Source organism: Carassius carassius, chromosome 22, assembly GCF_963082965.1.
Source record: "Carassius carassius chromosome 22, fCarCar2.1, whole genome shotgun sequence".
Lineage (NCBI taxonomy): Eukaryota > Metazoa > Chordata > Actinopteri > Cypriniformes > Cyprinidae > Carassius > Carassius carassius.
In genome coordinates, this window is record NC_081776.1 from 27,114,226 (window position 1) to 27,132,430 (window position 18,205).

Sequence of the window (18,205 nt, forward strand, 5' to 3'; positions counted from 1 at the left end):
TCTGGTTTACAAACTGTACATTTGACAAAATCATTCAACTTGTCAATTTTTTTGCCTGCAGATCACCAGATCTTAATCCAATCGAGCTGGTGTGGGACGCAATGAAGGAATTCATCTGATGTTAGGTCAAGCCAAGAAATAAAGACGAGCTTCTTGAGGCCATCGTAACTTTTTGGTTCAATTGCTTCACAAAAACTGTCTGCAACAGATACATTGACCACCTTCAGAAGGTTTTGCCAGCTGTAGTGCCGTGCAAAGGATGCACTACTGGAATGTAACAAATGTAATGTTGTAAATTTATTGTAAACTTGCTATTATTTATTAAATCTTAGACTAACAATAATCTGCTGTCTCTTGTTTCTAAGAATCACAAAGAATGATAAAACATAAATGTCGGCCAACATTGCTTAAGAGCAAATATTCAATCTTTATTTAAGTTAAAAATAAATAAATAATTAATAAAAAAAAACTAAACGTAATGAATGTCATGAATAACAATTCACCGGAAAGCGTTTATAAGAATGAAAGCCACACGATTGTATTTGTAACAAATTACTTTTAGTCCTTCACTCTCAAAAACACTAACCCAATTTTAATTATTTTTAACTCAAGGGCTGGTTAAATATAGGGACAGAACACATTTTCAGATCTCTCCGTTACAGACCGTTATGAAAGCAGTATTTATGCAAACGTGTATAAAATGATTTGAAAACTTTTACAGAGATGTCTAGAGGGTATTTAATAGGACTTCCCCCACTTAAGATTTTTCTAGTTGCACGTTTATATCAAATTAACACAGTCTATCCATATTAAGCTTTCATATATTCTATGCTCAAGCACACGCATTGCCACAAAACACAGGCAGAAGTAGCCTAATAATTGTGAAATATATATATATTCTTAATAAACACATGTTTTCTTGTCAGCTGCAAAATGAAATTCGTGGTCCTGACGATCATCTACACAGTACACTGTACATGCCTTTAAAGATAAATGCAAACTTCACAGATTATATCATCAGGGAGTATTTAGTTTCGTTTTTAGTTGGTTCGTTTAAAAGAAGAAATTTCAAGCTTTCTGTAGATATATTTCTGTAGATATGTATGTGAAGCACCCCAATTTTAAGTTATTTCATTATCTGGAAAAAAATTGAGTGATCACGGGGCTGCCTCCCTGTCATGCATGCACATTAATAATTTTCCGCACAAACACTTGAATATGAATAGTAATAGAGCACATTTCTTTTAGGTTACAGTATGGGATTCGCTAGTTTTTCTTGATCAATATTAAATGGATGCATGAGTCTCATAAACTTATTTTAATACATATAAGAAATATAAAGCATGTTAAGTATATAAATATTATTGTACAAATAATTACAAAATGGTATTGACTGAGAATAAGATAGCAGTTTCACATTTTGCATATGCATTAAAGTTCATTGTTTTCTACATGCAATTATACAAAATAAAGCCAAACAAGATTTGTAATGAAGATAAAATATGTAGTCAAATAAGAATAATTTGCGCGCACTTTGATATTTCAAGGAATAAAATACACTCCTGCATTTAAATGCAGCTGCAGGAGTTGCATTTTTTTGTTTTGTTTGACGTTTTATTAATCCGTCCATTCCTTTCAGTTTCAATGATTTAGCTAAATCGTGCAGGTTTAATTTATTTGTTTCTTGTTTTAATTAGGCCTTAATAATGGAAGCGAAATCATACAGTCACGTTTTACTAAAATAAAGGATATAATTAATGAAACAAACAACAATTTATTAATCAGTGTTCAAATAGATATCTTTTTCCTAAGCAGTTATCTGTCAAAATAAAGGACAGGTAACAAATAACAAAGTATGTGCTTGTCAAAAATGTGTGCTCTTTTATTAAAGGAGTTTAAAATATAAATAAAAAATGTACTTGTGATAAATATAGGCCTAATATGTGAGAATATTGACATTTTGCCTAAAGATAGATGTGCTTGGATGCTTTTTTTGGATAACGTGGTTACAGTGCCAAATGCTGCAAATGCGGCTGAAACCACATTTTGGTTGACCACCTACTGTAGCTTGTTCAGTGCTGTCAGAAGCTATATATAGAAATGCAGCAGTTTTGCAGTTTGTTTAGTAATTGTGTCAGGCCATTTCAATTTTAGTACAATCCACATTTACAAACATCTGCATAAATATGAAAAAAATGCATGCAAATGTTGTTTTTGTCTATATTTCTGGAATTCCATTAAGAGCCGATGCAACATTTGTTGACAAAATTCAACAGCCTATAATGGTAGCATTTTGTTATTTACTTTATGATAAACAATTTACCTCAGTATCTCCAGCTTAGAGTTTGGACTCTTCAGACCTTCAGAAAGCAGCTCCACTCCTGAATCCTGTAGGTCATTGTTACTCAGGTCCAGCTCTCTCAGGACAGAGTGTGAGGATTGTAGAGCTGATGACAAACTCCCACAAGACTGAGCAGTCAGGTTACAGATGGAGAATCTAAACAAGAATAATACAGTAATTACATACAGAATAAATCTTAACGGTGTGATTTTTTAGATTCCTAAATCCAATTATGTTGCATTGTTTTGCAAGTTAATCAAGTATTTCAAATTCAAACCTCAATATCTCCAGTTTAGAGTTTGGACTCTTCAGACATTCTGAAAGCAGCTTCACTCCTGAATCCTGCAGATCATTGTTACTCAGGTCCAGCACATTTAGAAGGGAATTTGAGGATTTTAGAGCTGAAGATAAACTGTCACAGGACTGAGCAGTGAGATTACATCCAAATAGCCTGTGTAAAGAACAAAACAAACAGCTATATTTTTAACGAAGGATTCATCCAATCAGAGTGCAGTTTATTGAATGACGTCAGTCAGTGCCTCGTAGTCAGCAAGAGATGAAGTGTTAACTCTCCTACACAGAACTAATCTCTCCTTTGCCTCTATTAATGCTCTTATATGAGCGAGTTAATGCCTAGAAAGTAAGTTGTTTATATCCAGTTATCATATGATCATCTCACTGTGTTTGAAAGCAGCTTTGCAGACTTTGAGTTATGAGCTTGTTTACTTGTCATCGCGGCAATCTGCGTTAGGACCTAAGCGCCAAAGTTTGCCTGTTAAAATATGTGTAACTAAGCCTGAGTGACATTATGATAAGTCAAGTCACTTCTGTCACATCACCACAGCACATGTGCCTTGGTGAGTGAAATTCTTGGGAGCGTGCTCCAGAAATTGCTAATACAATTAACATATAACCATACAGACTTCAACAGGTGAAAATGTGCAGTATGCACATACATATAGTCAGTACACGCAGTGTACTATTAGACATACTTACAGTTAGCACTACACATTATACACTATACACATTATGTACAGATTCTACATTATGTAGACATATATTCGAATAGAAATATGCTAAGGTGCAACAGATTGTACGTGAACTGGATACAGAAATGTCATGGATGTGCATCGGATGGTAGTGATGTCCGATTCGTGAACAAATTGTTCAATTTAACTGGTTCTTCTTAGTGAACCGGTTGAACCAGTTCACCAAATCGAACTGAATCCTTTGAAACAGTTCACGTCTCCAATAAGCATGAATCCACAAATTACTTAAGCTGTTAACGTTTTTTAATGTGACTGACACTGCCTCTGAGTCAGAATAAACCAATATCCTGGAGGAATTCATTTACTCAAACAGTACACTGACTGAACGGCTGTGAAGACTGAACTGAAGATGAACACCGAGCCGAGCCAGATGACGAACAAACACGCCCACTGCTGGAGCAGTTCTCGTTCTCGAGTCAAGAACCGGTTGCATCGGTTTTTGGATCACCAGTACACTGAACGGAGAATCATTTCTTTCGGACTCGTCCGATTTGAGAACCGATGAACTGATGATACTGCGCATGCGTGTAATTTTTTAAGTATTTTGTTAAACATCGGAAAGTGTGATAAAATAACTATATATATATATATATATATTTTTTTTAAGATGAATGTTTCAATCTGTATATTGTAGATAATGTATAGGCCAAATGGGTTTTCATGGAAGTTGGACAATAATTAAGACTCTATGTTTAATAGGAATAAGGGATGATTTATGAAATATCTGTACTGTATGTATTAATGATGACACATTCACAAATTGAGTTTGTAGTAAACAGAACATGAACACGAGTAGAGCAGCTGATGATACTGAACTGCAGCACGTGCCGGTTAGAGTGATTCTCGTTCTTGAGTCAAGAACCGGTTGCATCGGTTTTCGGATCATCAGTAGACTGAACTGAAAAGCGTTTCTTTCGGACGCGTCCGATTCGAGAGTGGAGGAGCTGATGATACTGCGCATGCGTGATTCAGCGTGAAGCAGACTGACATACAGAGCGTCTGAACGAACTGATTCTTTCCGTGATTTATTCTGAACTGATTCTGTGCTAATGTTATGAGCGTGGGTAAACAAGGGCTTGGATGAAGGCCAATCTGGCGAAACGTAAATTCATTTAATAAAAAATACATCGCAATGGATTATGTATAGTAAGTGGATCATGGTTTCTGCGCTGATGACACCTAATTAATTTACTTTATATCTTCAAGATTTAAATCCTCGTATGCACATTATTGCGTTGTTGCAAAACTCAAATGTAAACTTTTCATGATTATGAGGTTTTTAACTGACTAAAGTTATGATTACTGACTGAACCGGTTCGCAGAAAAGAATTGAACTTCCCATCACTATCGGATGGTATACAGTGGTAGCAGATAGATTATTGTATTAAATGCAGTGTGTATGTATAGTCCAATATTGAACTGTTGCGAAGTTAAAGTGCAGTGTGTGGCATACCATATTGTGGAAGTATGCTATAGGGTGCTGTAGGGTATATTAGTTCTGACTGTTCATTAGTCTGATAGCCTGAGGGAAAAAGCTATCCCTCAGTCGGCTAGTGCGGGATCGGATGCTGCGGAGACGTCCTCCTGAGGGCAGCAGAGAGAGCAGTCTGTGGGATGGATGGCTGGAGTCACTGATGATCCTCCGGGATTTCCTTATACACCGCCTTGTGTAGATGTCCTGGAGGGAGGGAAGCTCACCTCCAACAATGTGGCTGGCAGTTTGCACAACCCTTTTCAGAGCTTTGCGGTTGCCAGCGGTGCCGTTTCCAAACCAGGCAGTGATGCAGCCCGTCAGGATGCTGTCTATAGTGCAAGTGTAGAATGTTCTGAGGATGCTGGGGCTAATTCCAAACTTCCTCAGCCACTTCAGGAAGAAGATGCACTGATGTGCCTTCTTCAGCACTGCTTCAGTGTGTGTAGACCAGGTGAGATCCTCACAGATAACGCTGAGGAACTTAAAGCTGCTTATCCGCTCCACAGGTGTCTTGCCAATGGTGATGGGTTTGGGTTCTCTTCTCTGTCTCCTGAATCCACCACCAGCTCCTTGGTTTTGTCGATGTTGAGTGAGAGGTGGTTCTCCTGACACCATTTAGTCAGCATGTTCACCTCCTCTTTGTAGGCCATCTCATCATTGTCTGTGATCAGGCCTATCACCATTGTGTCGTCAGGAAATTTTATGACGACGTTGGAGCTGTGTGTGGCTGCACAGTCACGTTTGTACAGGGAGTACAGGAGTAATATGAATAACATATCTGGATGGCAATTTATATTATTAACTGTTTATATTTGTATATATATTATGTGATGCACAGTTTCTCTGACACATTGGAATGGCGTCTTTCATATCTAATGCCATGATTAAGCTCACGACGTCACCATGTGGACAACTGTGTACTGCAACAACTTTTATGATGTGACCTGTATTATTGCTTGTGTGAATGTTGTTTAATCAGCTGTATATGTAAAATTTCTTATTATTCTTTGCTATTTTCAGACCACTTACTGTTACCACTCAACCTAATCAACAGCAAACTCCTAACTTTGGTTCAACTGATCTTATGTGTTTTTACCAACACACCAGTACGGATATGAAATCACCTATTCCAGCACAAATACAGTCCTTACTTAATTCTCCAAAACAATATTAATGTGAATTTATGATTTTATATAGTTTATAACCTGCAGTGCATGTTTGTGCTAAATACAGTGTAAATAGACTTCATCATAAACTAGTTCATCATTCATTGTCACTGTAATTAACAGTGTTACTGTTTAAATAGCTCATATGTAAAGAATTAGATAATGCTTCTGTAACAATAAAAACTCCATAATTATTGGAAAGAAGGAGGCGGGAACCGGCGGACAATCAAATTATATTTTAATAATCAAAATAAAGACAAAACAGTGCGGCAGCCCCTCACGGACGACTGCCGCACACAAACAAAAAACAAACACAACTAAAATCCAGGCCTGGTCCTCTCTCGTCCTTCACTGTCGTCGCTCCTGTTTTATATCCTTCCATCTCCTCCGTGGGACTCGAGACCAGTGGGTCGAGCAGGTGTCGCTCATTTCTCAATCACTCCACCGGCCTTGCCCTGTTCCCACGGCTCTCGGCCACGCCCCACTCGTCACAGCTTCATCAACAACTTATTGACTATAAATAGTACTCACTTTAGATTAGATCAGTGGTTTTCAACCTGTGGTCTGCGGCCCCCTAGTGGGTCGCGATGGTATCGCAGGTGGGCCGACAATAACTATTAAAAGAAATAATAATGTTGTTCATGTATGTAAAAATGTTTGAGTCATAACATAGTACCATTTCAATTAAATAACAAAAAATATGTAACTATGCTTCCACTATTTGAGCGCGCTGATTGGTTTAAGAATACCAGCCAATTTAGATATTTTTGCTGCATGCTACAGAACAACAGCAATTGTGCCAAGCAGTGACATGCAGCCCGAGTTATTTTCTGTTCATTGCCAGTTCATTCAATAAAGACATTTAACAATCTAGCTTCCGAGTACTAAGTTATTAACCCAACAATAGCGGGGTCACTTGATTTTGTTGCAGTGGGCCGTGCAAACATATGTGTTTGGTTGTGTTGGCCGCGAGTTGAAAAAGGTTGGGAACCACTGGACTAGATCATGGAAAGTCGTGGCCTAATGGTTAGAGAGTCGGACTTGCAATTGAAGGGTTGTGAGTTCGAGTCTCGGGCCAGCAGGAATTGTGGGTAGGGGGAGTGCATGTACAGTGTTCTCTCCACCCTCAATACCATGACTTAGGTGCCCTTGAGCAAGGCACCGAACCCCCAACTGCTCCCCGGGCGCCGCAGCATAAATGGCTGCCCACTGCTCCGGGTGTGTGTTCACAGTGTGTGTGTGTGTGTGTGTGTGTGTGTGTGTGTGTGTGTGTGTGTGCGTGTGTTCACTGCTCTGTGTGTGTGCACTTTGGATGGGTTAAATGCAGAGCACGAGTTCTGAGTATGGGTCACCATACTTGGCTGAATGTCACGTAACTTCACGTCACTTCAAAATCAGAAAATATCATTAAGTGGAGTCTAAGGGTATTTTTGGGGCCTGGAGATGTTTTGTCATGCCCAGACATTTGTGCTTTTTTCAGTTTCTTATAATAACTAAATGGCTAAAGTCTAATCTCACTGTAATCAGCACATACTGGGCTATAATAATATGTATGCAGCATGTATGTACATGATTGTGTTTTTGAGAAAAAAGTTTTTATGCGTGGTTAGTGAAAAATTAAAAATGTTAAATCATTTGAATAAGGCAATAAAACACATACAGAACATTGGTTCCCGAGACTTTTGAGAACTGGATCTTGTAGTCTAGAATTTTTCTTTCTAAATTATGTGAAAATCATCTTGTTTACTCACTAACAGAAAACAATATATTGATTTAAATTTTCTAAGACACTTTTTGTTGGTAACAGTCATATGCGAGTAGGCGTCAACTATCATGAATATCATTGTGATTTACACCTGAGAAGACAAAGGCCCGCATAATGATGTGCATAATGAGCCTTTCAGTCATCTGTGTCACTGAGAGGGAGGAGTTACAAGAAAGAATGTGATGACAAAATAAATCTATATAATTTTATGTTTGTAGTTTATTTAGAATATATTTAATTATCCCACAACATAATTTAATATCCACTTGGGGGAGCAGCTAAACAGTTTATTAGGAACAAAGCTGACTTTTAAACTGAATTTTTCAGTCACACAATCCTTCAGAAATCCTTTTAACAATCTTATTTTCTACAAAAAAAGCATTTATTTTTATTATTATCATCATTATCATTATTATTATTGTTAATGTTGAAGAGAGCTGAGAATATTTTTTCAGGTTTATTAGGGGGGATAAATTGAAAGAACAGCATTGCTTATTACATTATTACATTTGTTACAGTTACATTTATTTGTTACATTTATATTATTTACATCAAGCTTTTGAATTGTATAGTATTGTATATTGTTACTGAAACTTCATAATGTTTCACTTGATTATACATTTAGTCAGGAATTATAGTTTGGAAAAAGTCTTTGGAAAAAGTCTAACTAGTAAAATGTTTACACTTTATGTGAAAACTAGTACAAGTATATAAATAAATAAAAAGAGACTTACTCATGTTTATGATCTCTGCTGAATAAAGCACTTCATCATTTTTTTCTGAGAAATCCAAATCTCAAATCCTCAACCACCTCACATCTTTTCGGGGTTAATTATGTCATATTCCTCTCACCGCGAAGCAAACAGTAAAATAAAAAACTTGAAGAACAGTCTCAGTGTGTTGTCTTCTGTTATGGGCGTATTCAAGCTGCGCTTCAGTGAAACATTAGAATCTGAATAGAGCGTTCAGCGCGGGGCCGTGGTAACATTAGATATAATGACGGGAGACGTGAAAAACGGACATCGCATTGTTTTCATATGGATTACTTTATCACAGAGTATCTGTTTTCGGCAGCACTTATTTAGTTTAAAAGTAGACATGTCAGGCTTCCTATAGATATCTCTCTCATGTCTCTTCGTTGAGTATTCACTGAGTTACAGTTGATTTTAATGACGTGTTTGTACATGACGATCAGCGCAGACAAAGGCTGCAGACAGCACACCTTGTTTGTTATCTTTATTTTATAAGTGCACAAAGTTCTGTTGTTATTATGTCTGTATTAAAAAAAAGTAGATCCTTTACAGATTCGATTGATGTATTGCTCTTATCTGTACGATCAAAACTGGAAGTGTAATTTAAGTTCTTTTCGGGGGTTATCAGGAGAAAATGACTCATAACACGTATATGCGTTAAACGACTCCAGAGGGTTTGTGAAGAGTGGGGCGGGGCCGAGGGACGTGGGAGCGAGGCCGGTGGAGTGATTGGAGATGAACTACACCTGTTCGACCCACCGGTCTCGAGGCCCACGGAGGAGATGGAAGGATATAAAACTGGAGCGATGACAGTGAAGGACGAGAGAGGACCAGGCCTGGGCTTTTAGTTGTGTTTTGGTTTTTATTTGAGCGCACCAGTCGTCCGTGAGGGGCTGGTGCGCTGTTTTGTGTTTATTTTGAATTATTAAAGTTTCATGTTGATTGTCCGCCGGTTCCCGCCTCCTTCTTCCCGATGATTATGGAGTCTTTATCATTACAGGGTTAAACCAACATTTATTGTATATTAATTGCATTCATTTTCAGTTTTTATACAGTACACACTGTATATTCTGTAACCTAACTATCTCTAAACCTTACGGATGTATTTTAACAATGTGATCTAATGAATATTTGTATAGGTTTCATATTGTCAGCATTGTCATTAATATTTTTATAGGTTTGGGGATAGACTTTATGTATTTATTATATTAAATTAGTATTAGTGTTCACTCACTGTGAACACTCACTGTAAGTCGCTTTGGATAAAAGCGTCTGCTAAATGCATAAATTTAATTTAATGTAATTTAAATTTAAATGTATTCGTAAACATTTTAAGCAATTTTGGTAACACTACTATAATGACTTAATTAATTTACAAACTGTAAATTTACAGTTAATTAGGTTTAGGTTTTGGTGGCCTGGAGAAGTTTTGACATGCCCTGACTTTTGTGCTTTTTTCAGTTGCTTATAAACATATGCATGGCTTAAGTCTGAAAACACTGTATTCAATACAAACTGGGCTACAATAATATATAAATAGCATGTATGTGCATGATTGTGTTTTTGAGAAAACAACGTTTATGCATGGTTAGAGAAAAACTAAAATTTTGAAGTCACTGAAATAAGGTCATAAAACACATACAGAACATTTGTTCACAAGACTGTCAAACCTGGAGCTTGTAGCCTAATATGTTTGCTTCAAAATGATGTGAAAATCATATTGTTTACTCACTAACAGAAAACAATAGATTGATTTAAATTTTTTAAGAAACTTTTTATTTCAAAAGGGTATATGTGAGTAGGCATCAACTATCATGAATATTATTGTGATTTACACTTGAGAAGACACAGGACCGCTTAATGAGCTGCATAATGAGCCTTTTAGTCAGGTGTGTGACTGAGAGGGAGGAGTTACAAGAAAGAATGTGAGGACAAAATAAATGTATATATTTTTATGTTTTTTGTTTATTTAGAATATATTTAATTATCCCACAAAATAATTTGAGATTCACTTGCAAGTGCAGTTAATCAGTTTATTAGGAACAATTAAAGCTGACTTTCAAAGTTGAAATTTAGTATCATTACTCCAGTCAAACGATCCTTTAGAAATCCTTCTAATATTCTGATTTGCAACTAATATATATATATATATATATATATATATATATATAATTTATTCCTTTGATCACAGGAATAAATTAAATTGTAAAATATATTCAAATAGAAAGCAGATATTTTCATTAGTAAAAGTATTGAAAAATATAACTGCTATAGCAAACTGGTATTGACTTGTATTGTGTCACATTGAAATATATAAATGAACATCACATAACTAGCATTTCCAAAGTGTATATTGTTTATGAGCTCTCAAATAAACTAAATGATAAACTACATTATTAACAATATTGTGATGGTCACTGATACTAGTAGTACAGTAGAACTTTTAGATGATGTGAATTAAACTTCATAATGTTTCACTTGATTATACATTTAGTCAGTAAAATGTAAAGTCAAACTCAAATCCTGGGGTAATCCTCAGTGCAACTTCTTGGGGTGAATTAGGTCTTATTCCTCTCAGCACTGTAACAGTCCATAGTTCTGTTACAATGGCTTTAGTAGGGTGTAGTACTACTCCTGTCCTCTATGGACCCTAAATGGATTTTCTCATCTAGCTTAAATCCCAGTGAGGTAGTAAAGGAAGGAGAGATCTGTTCGGTGTTGGGAAGCCTCAGTTGGGAAGCACATGGTAGATAGGGACGGGTTGGATTTTTGTTTATTGCTCATTGGAAAAGCCGTTGTCAGCATCATCAGCCTCTACGTCCTCCTGTTGGGTTTAACCGACAGTCTCCAACGGACAGTTGAGATTCTAAATGGACAATGGTCGTATAAGGTTTTTCATACCGAAAATTCACTTTGGTTTACTATGATGTTTGTCTTTATGTTTACGGGTTCTGTTGATGGCACTTTCCATTCTTATTGAAATGAGTATGATGATTTAGTTTGCTACATTTTTCCTTGTCTGTTGTTTTTGCCTATTCTCCAATATTCAATAATAACTTGGTATTATTCTTCTATCTGTGTCGGTACAAACTTTATTTCTTATCTTGATTGACATTTGAGTGAACAGCATTTTAGGTGCTTTTATTAAATGTGGTTGGTGGGCCCCTCCCCTAAAAATTATCAGTAGCTGTGGCTTTCAAAAAGTGGAAGACGGTTACAGATTGGCGCCCGAACAGGGACCATCAAACCAGTAATTTATCACCTTAACCTGTATTCATGTCGCACAGAAGGGTCAGTCAGACTGCTCAGGATGGGGATGGGGATGGGGATGGGGATGAGGACGTGCCCAGTGAAAACTTTTCAACTGGGTCTTTCACCACCAGAAGAGAACCCCTGAAAGATCTCATTAACACTTTCAGTGATCTATGTATTGATTCAGATGAGGAAAGTGAGAGAATTATGGATAAGGTACATGACATTCCAGATGATTCTTCCCCTCTGCCTCCACCTCCACTGGAGATGGATCCTGAATCCAACAATGACCCATCCAATTCCATAACATCCATGATAGAACGCCTGTCTGAACGGTTCACTTCACTGGAAGACCAGCTAACCGACCTTAGTCAGAGGGTGAGTGAAAATGTTCCCTTAGATGAGTTTGAAAACCGATGTAAACTGATAGAGGACAAAATTACTTATAGGGTACAACGAGAGTGTGATAAAATAAAGAAACAGCTAGAACTGCTTGTCCAGGAGTTAGGTCAGTCTGTTGTAGACTGCCTGAAGAGAAGGGATCGTCGAATAGATCAAAGATTTCAATCTCTTTTGCCATCTGCATCCACTCCAGATCCTAAGTACATCCTCTCCTTTTCTCAGTCTAAACAAAGGAATGTTTCCTACAGCATGCAGTCCAGTCACTTAACAAGCCAGGGTAACCAAACCACAATGCAGTATAACCCGCCAGTAAAACTGGATTTTCCCAGCTGCAGTAGTACACAAGAAGATGATCCTGTTGTTTTTATTGAACACTGCGAAGAGTATTTTGCTGTACGTCCCCTTAGCGAGGGAGAAATCCTTGCTTCACTCTCAGCGGTACTCAAAGGTACGGCCAAGGATTGGTGGATGGCATAGCGAAGAAATGTGCAAAATTGGAGGCAATTTAAAGAAAGTTTTCTGCATTCATTTTTAAGTGAGGATTATGATGTCGCAGCAAGGAAATTGTTGGAGAGGAGACAAGGGGCTAGAGAAAGCCTCAGAGACTTTGCATTCCACTATCGTGCTTTGTGTTTGATGTGGAGGAAGGGAATGTCAGAAAAGGAAGTGGTACAAGCAATCCTAAGAAACTGTAATCCCAGACTAGCTAGTCTGCTATGTGGAACCATCAAGGATGTAGGAGAACTAGTCAGGATTGGAACACAGATAGAAAGGGATTTTGATGAATCCAAAAGATATTGGAGTCAAGCTAATGGGGAGGAGCAGAGAAAGAAAGCCTCTACAGTTCAAGAACCTCACCACAAGCCTCCAAATGCCTGCAATCGAGGCGTACAATCCTTGCAGAGTGCGGTGCAACATGAATATAAAAATATCACCATTCCAATAATTCTACAGGACAGGTATGTCAGTGCCATGGTTGACACTGGAGCACTTTCTCACTGATCCAGGAATCCTTTTGGAAGCAGTTGGGGTCCCAAGAGCAGTACCAATCCAGTAAAGGACAATCCTTTGTTTTGGCCAATGGGCAAAAGCAGATGGCTATTGGTAAGGTCAAGTGGAGGTGTGAGGTGCTGGGACAATCAGTAGACCTGACTCTTTTCATTTTGCAGGATGCTGATCTGACGGTACCAATCATACTGTGAATGGATTTTCTGTTAAAGACTGGAATGAAGCTAGACTTTCAGAAAGCCCAGTACAGCCTACCCACAGCAGAAGGGGCTATAAAAGAAAATTATTCCCCATTTCTCCAGTATGACATCCACCCCTCCATACATTTTTACCTTGCCATTTTCACGCCAACCTGCAGTGATGAAACTCGTCAGTATATACGACAACTTACTCTGGCCGCAGACACCGATCCACAGACAAGAACAGAGCTGGAGAGGATGATGTTGAACTGGTCTACGGTTTGTACCCAAGAAATAGGTTGTACAAACCTTGTTAAACACTGCATCATTACCACCAATGAACAACCGGTATGGCGACGTGCATACAGAGTCTCCATTGAAAAACAGCAATTCATTGAAACCCAAGTCCAGGACTTACTGAACAAAGGGATCGACCGTCAACTTCTCCTTGGGCTTCTCCAGTAGTGGTAGGGTAGTACAAAAGAAAGATGGAGGATCCAGATTTTGTGTGGACTATCATGGAATGAATGCCAAGACACACTTAGATGCCTACCCGATGCCCCAGATACAAGATATTCTGGAATCACTAAATGGAGCCACTATCTTTAGTACTTTGGACCTCAAAAGTGGCTACTGGCAGTTAGAGATGGAGGCTGACAGCATTCAGAAAACAGCGTTTATAACTTCTACCAGGCTATATGAATTTGTTTGTCTGCACTTTGGCCTGAAAAATGCTGCTGCCTCTTTTCAAAGGCTAATGGAACATGTTCTCCGAGAAGTGAAAGGCATGTGTTGCATGGTCTATATTGACGACATCGTGGTGTATTCTAAAACCATGACCGAGCATCTGCAACACCTGCACCAAGTCTTCACATGTCTCCATAAAGCGGGACTCTCACTTAACCTTAAGAAATGTAACTTCATTCAGAGATCACTTGCATTTCTTGTTCACATAGTTTCGGACGAAGGTGTAAAAACAGATCCCTCTAAAGTTGCAGCAGTCAACTCATTCCCTGTACCTCAATCCATCAAGGACGTCCAGAGGTTCTTAGGATTGGCAGGTTGGTACCACCGCTTCATTTCCCATTTCTCTGAAAAAGCTGCATCACTTCATGCACTCAAACAGATAAATTCAACCTGGATCTGGACAGAGCAATGTCAGCATGCCTTCGACATAATCAAGCAGGATCTGGTACAAGCTCCTGTTTTAATAACACCTGATTTTAACAAGTCTTTTTGAGTTCAGACCGACGCAAGTGACATTGGTTTGGTTGCTGTTCTTACACAGGATATAGAAGGAGCAGAGCATGTGATTGCTTATGCCTCCCGACTGCTCAGAGGAGCAGAGAAAGCATATGCAGTATCTGAGAAAAAGTGTTTGGCTGTAGTATGGGCCGTAGAAAAATGGTGACCATACCTTGAAGGTCGATCCCTTCAAAGTCGTCACCGATCATGCTGCCCTGACATGGGCTTTCCAACACCCAAAGCCTTCCTCACGCCTCATTCGCTGGACAATACGTTTACAAGGATTCCATTTCACTTTGAGATATCGGAAGGGCCAGTGCAACATTGTACCAGACGTATTATCCAGAATCCAAAACACAACCCTTTGCCTGAGACTATCTTCATTGTAAGTGCATCCAAGTCAATGCCTGTAGACCTCTCTCAAATAGCTATATCCCACAATAATGATAGTGAAATTCAAGAGTTGATCTCCAAAGCACAGAACCAGCCAAGGCATAATACGTCACGGAGTCAATACATTGTGAAAAATGGATTATTGTTTCGCAGTGCACCGGTCCACAAGGACAGAAATTCCAACTGATGATTCCTCCCTTTCTTTGAGAAACATTTCTGCAATACGCCCATGACAACCCACTTAGCGGGCACCTGGGAAAACTAAAAACTCTGCTTCGACTACTGGAGACAGTGTACTGGCCTAACATAAGAGCGGATGTGTGGAGATACTGTAAAGAGTGCCACATTTGTCAGAAGTACAAGCCTTCACTGACTAAGATGTTCGGTTATTTGCAGAACACTCCAGTTGTTGAACCTGGGTACATGATTGGTGTTGACCTCATGGGTCCATTTCCAAAAATTGCCAAGCAAAACGAACATCTCCTGCTTACGGTCGATTACTGCTCCAAATGGGTGGAAGTGTTTCCTTTGAGAAAAGCCAAAGCACCTCAGATAGCCAAGATTCTGGTAGAAGAGATCTTCACCAGATGGGGAACCCCGGCATATCTAGTTTCAGATCGGGGGGCACAATTTACTTCTCACCTACTAAACTTGATTTGCAAACAGTGGGGAGTGGTTCAAAAGTTGACTATGGCCTACACTCCTCAGACCAATCTGACAGAGTGGGTTAATCAGAACCTGAAAACAATGATCGCGTCCTATGTGGAAGAGCAACACCGACAGTGGGACAAATGGATAGCTGAATTCCGGTTCGCCATTAACACTGCTTGGCATGAGAGCACAGGATTTACACCAGCTGAAATAGCTCTTGGTCGTAAGATCAAAGGACCTATGGAGAGAGCTTTTCAACAACCACCTGACCCCAACAGTCCTGCTTATCCCATTCTCGATCGACAAAAGGAACTCATCAGCTTGGTGAAAGAAAATGTAGAATGAGCCCAAGCCAAGCAGAAGCGGTACTATGACCAGCAACGAAAACAGACTCTCTTCCAGGTTGGAGATATCATTTGGGTACGGTCTCATCCCTTATCCAGAGCAGATGATGGTTTTATGGCCAAGCTTTCTGCAAAATGGAAAGGCCCCGCAAAGGTTGTTAAACGCTTAGGCCCGGTTAATTACTCTGTCTCATTTTTATCTGATCCCACTAACATTGATACCATGTCCAAAATCTCAAGACCTGTCATGGTTATGACAAGTCTTCCAATGAGCAGCGGGGTATGTAACAGTCCATAGTTCTGTTACTATGGCTTTAGTAGGGTGTAGTACTACTCCTGTCCTCTAGGGACCCTAAATGGATTTTTTCATCTACAAATCCCAGTGAGGTAGTAGAGGAAGGAGAGATCTGTTTGGTGAAGTGGAAGCATGGTTTTCTCAAGTATTCCAGGCAGTAGAATCCAGATTGAGAAATGTGTTTCAAGCTCAATCATGTAAGTGATTTTCTGTTTATTAAAGTCTTATATTTCTCTAACTAAAAGACTTTATTCATGGTTGAATGCTGTTTGTTTAGATCTGTGTAATTTGGGGTTGTTAGCAAGCTAACTCATTTTTTTCGTACATTCTGTTTAGAAGGACTCTTTATTATTGGTAGAATCACTACTAAGATGTACAATGGGGATGTGAGGAGCATTTCCACCGTGACACGACTTCACAGACACCTATAGTGGATCTACCAGGAATATTCATTCCCCACGACTAAAGCCTCAGTTGGGAAGCACATGGTAGAGGGACGGGTTGGATTTTTGTTTATTGCTCATTGGAAAAGCCATTGTCAGCATCATCAGCCTCTACGTCCTCTACGTTGGGTTTAACCGACAGTCTCCAACGGACAGTTGAGATTCTAAATGGACAATGGTCGTATAAGGTTTTTCATACCAAAAATTCACTTTGGTTTACTATGATGTTTGTCTTTATGTTTACAGGTTCTGTTGATGGCACTTTCCATTCTTATTGAAATGAGTATGATGATTTAGTTTGCTTTATTTTTCCTTGTCTGTTGTTTTTGCCTATTCTCCAATATTCAATAATAACTTGGTATTATTCTTCTATTTGTGTTGGTACAAACTTTTTTTCTTATCTTGGTTGACATTTAAGTGAACAGCATTTTAGGTGTTTTTATTAAATGTGGTTGGTGGGCCCCTCCCTTAAAAATTATCAGTAGCTGTGCCTTTCAAAAAGTGGAAGACGGTTACAGCACGAAGCAAACAGTAAAATAAAAAAATAAAAAACTTTAACAGTCTCGCTGCTTTGTTTTCTGTGGTATGGGTGTTTACAAGCCATAAGCTTCACGTGAAACATTATAATCTCAAAAGCGCGTTCAGCGCGTGGGCGTGGCCGCATTAGATATGCAAGGAAGACGTGAAAGACGGACATCGCATTGTTTTCATATGGATTATTTTATCACATAATATTTGTTTTCAGTAGCACTTGCTTAGTTTACAAGTAGACATATCAAGCTTTCTACAGATATATCTCTCATATCTCTGTGTTGAGTATTCACTGAGTTGCAGACAGCGCACCCTGTTTTTTTCTTTATTTTATAAAGGCATAACGTTCTGTTGTTATTTTGTGTGTATACAAATAAAAGTAGACCCTTTAGTAGTGTAATTTAACTTCTCTTTGGGGTTATCAGAAGAAGATGCCTCAAAACGCTGCACATTTTGCAGGCCTTTGACTTCTCCGGTGTGAATCACAATAATATTCATTGTCAATCACGCCTACTCGCATATGCCCTTTAGAAACAAAACGTGTCTAATTTCAATTTAAATCAATCTATTGTTTTCTGTGAGAAAGTAAACAAGATGATTTTCACATCATTTTAAAACAAAAAGTTCTAGGCTACAAGGTCCATGTTTTCAGTTTTGTGAACAAATGTTCTGTATGTGTTTTATGAAATTATTTCAGTGACTTCAAAATTTTAGTTTTTCACTAACCATGCATAAACATTGTTTTCTCAAAAACACAGTCATGTACATACATGCTATTTAAATATTATTGTAGACCAGTTTGTACTGAATACAGTGTCTTCAGACTTTAAAGCCATTTTTTAAGCCATTTTTATATTTATAAGCAAATGAAAAAAGCACTAAAGTCAGGGTATGTCAAAACTTCTCCAGCCCCCA

The 18,205-nt window shown here is 38.4% G+C and overlaps 1 protein-coding gene across 1 annotated transcript in view; it reads right to left on the reverse strand.

Annotated features, from left to right (window-relative positions):
• Positions 1 to 2,319: 2,319 nt before the first annotated feature.
• LOC132099266 (NACHT, LRR and PYD domains-containing protein 3-like) overlaps positions 2,320 to 18,205 on the reverse strand; it is a 28,891-nt gene continuing 13,005 nt past the window's right edge. The window contains exons 5-6 of the mRNA XM_059505704.1: positions 2,619 to 2,792; positions 2,320 to 2,497 (exon numbers count right to left, since the gene is read on the reverse strand). Coding sequence (XP_059361687.1) covers positions 2,320 to 2,497; positions 2,619 to 2,792 — 352 coding nt within the window. The remainder of the gene's footprint in view (positions 2,498 to 2,618; positions 2,793 to 18,205) is intronic.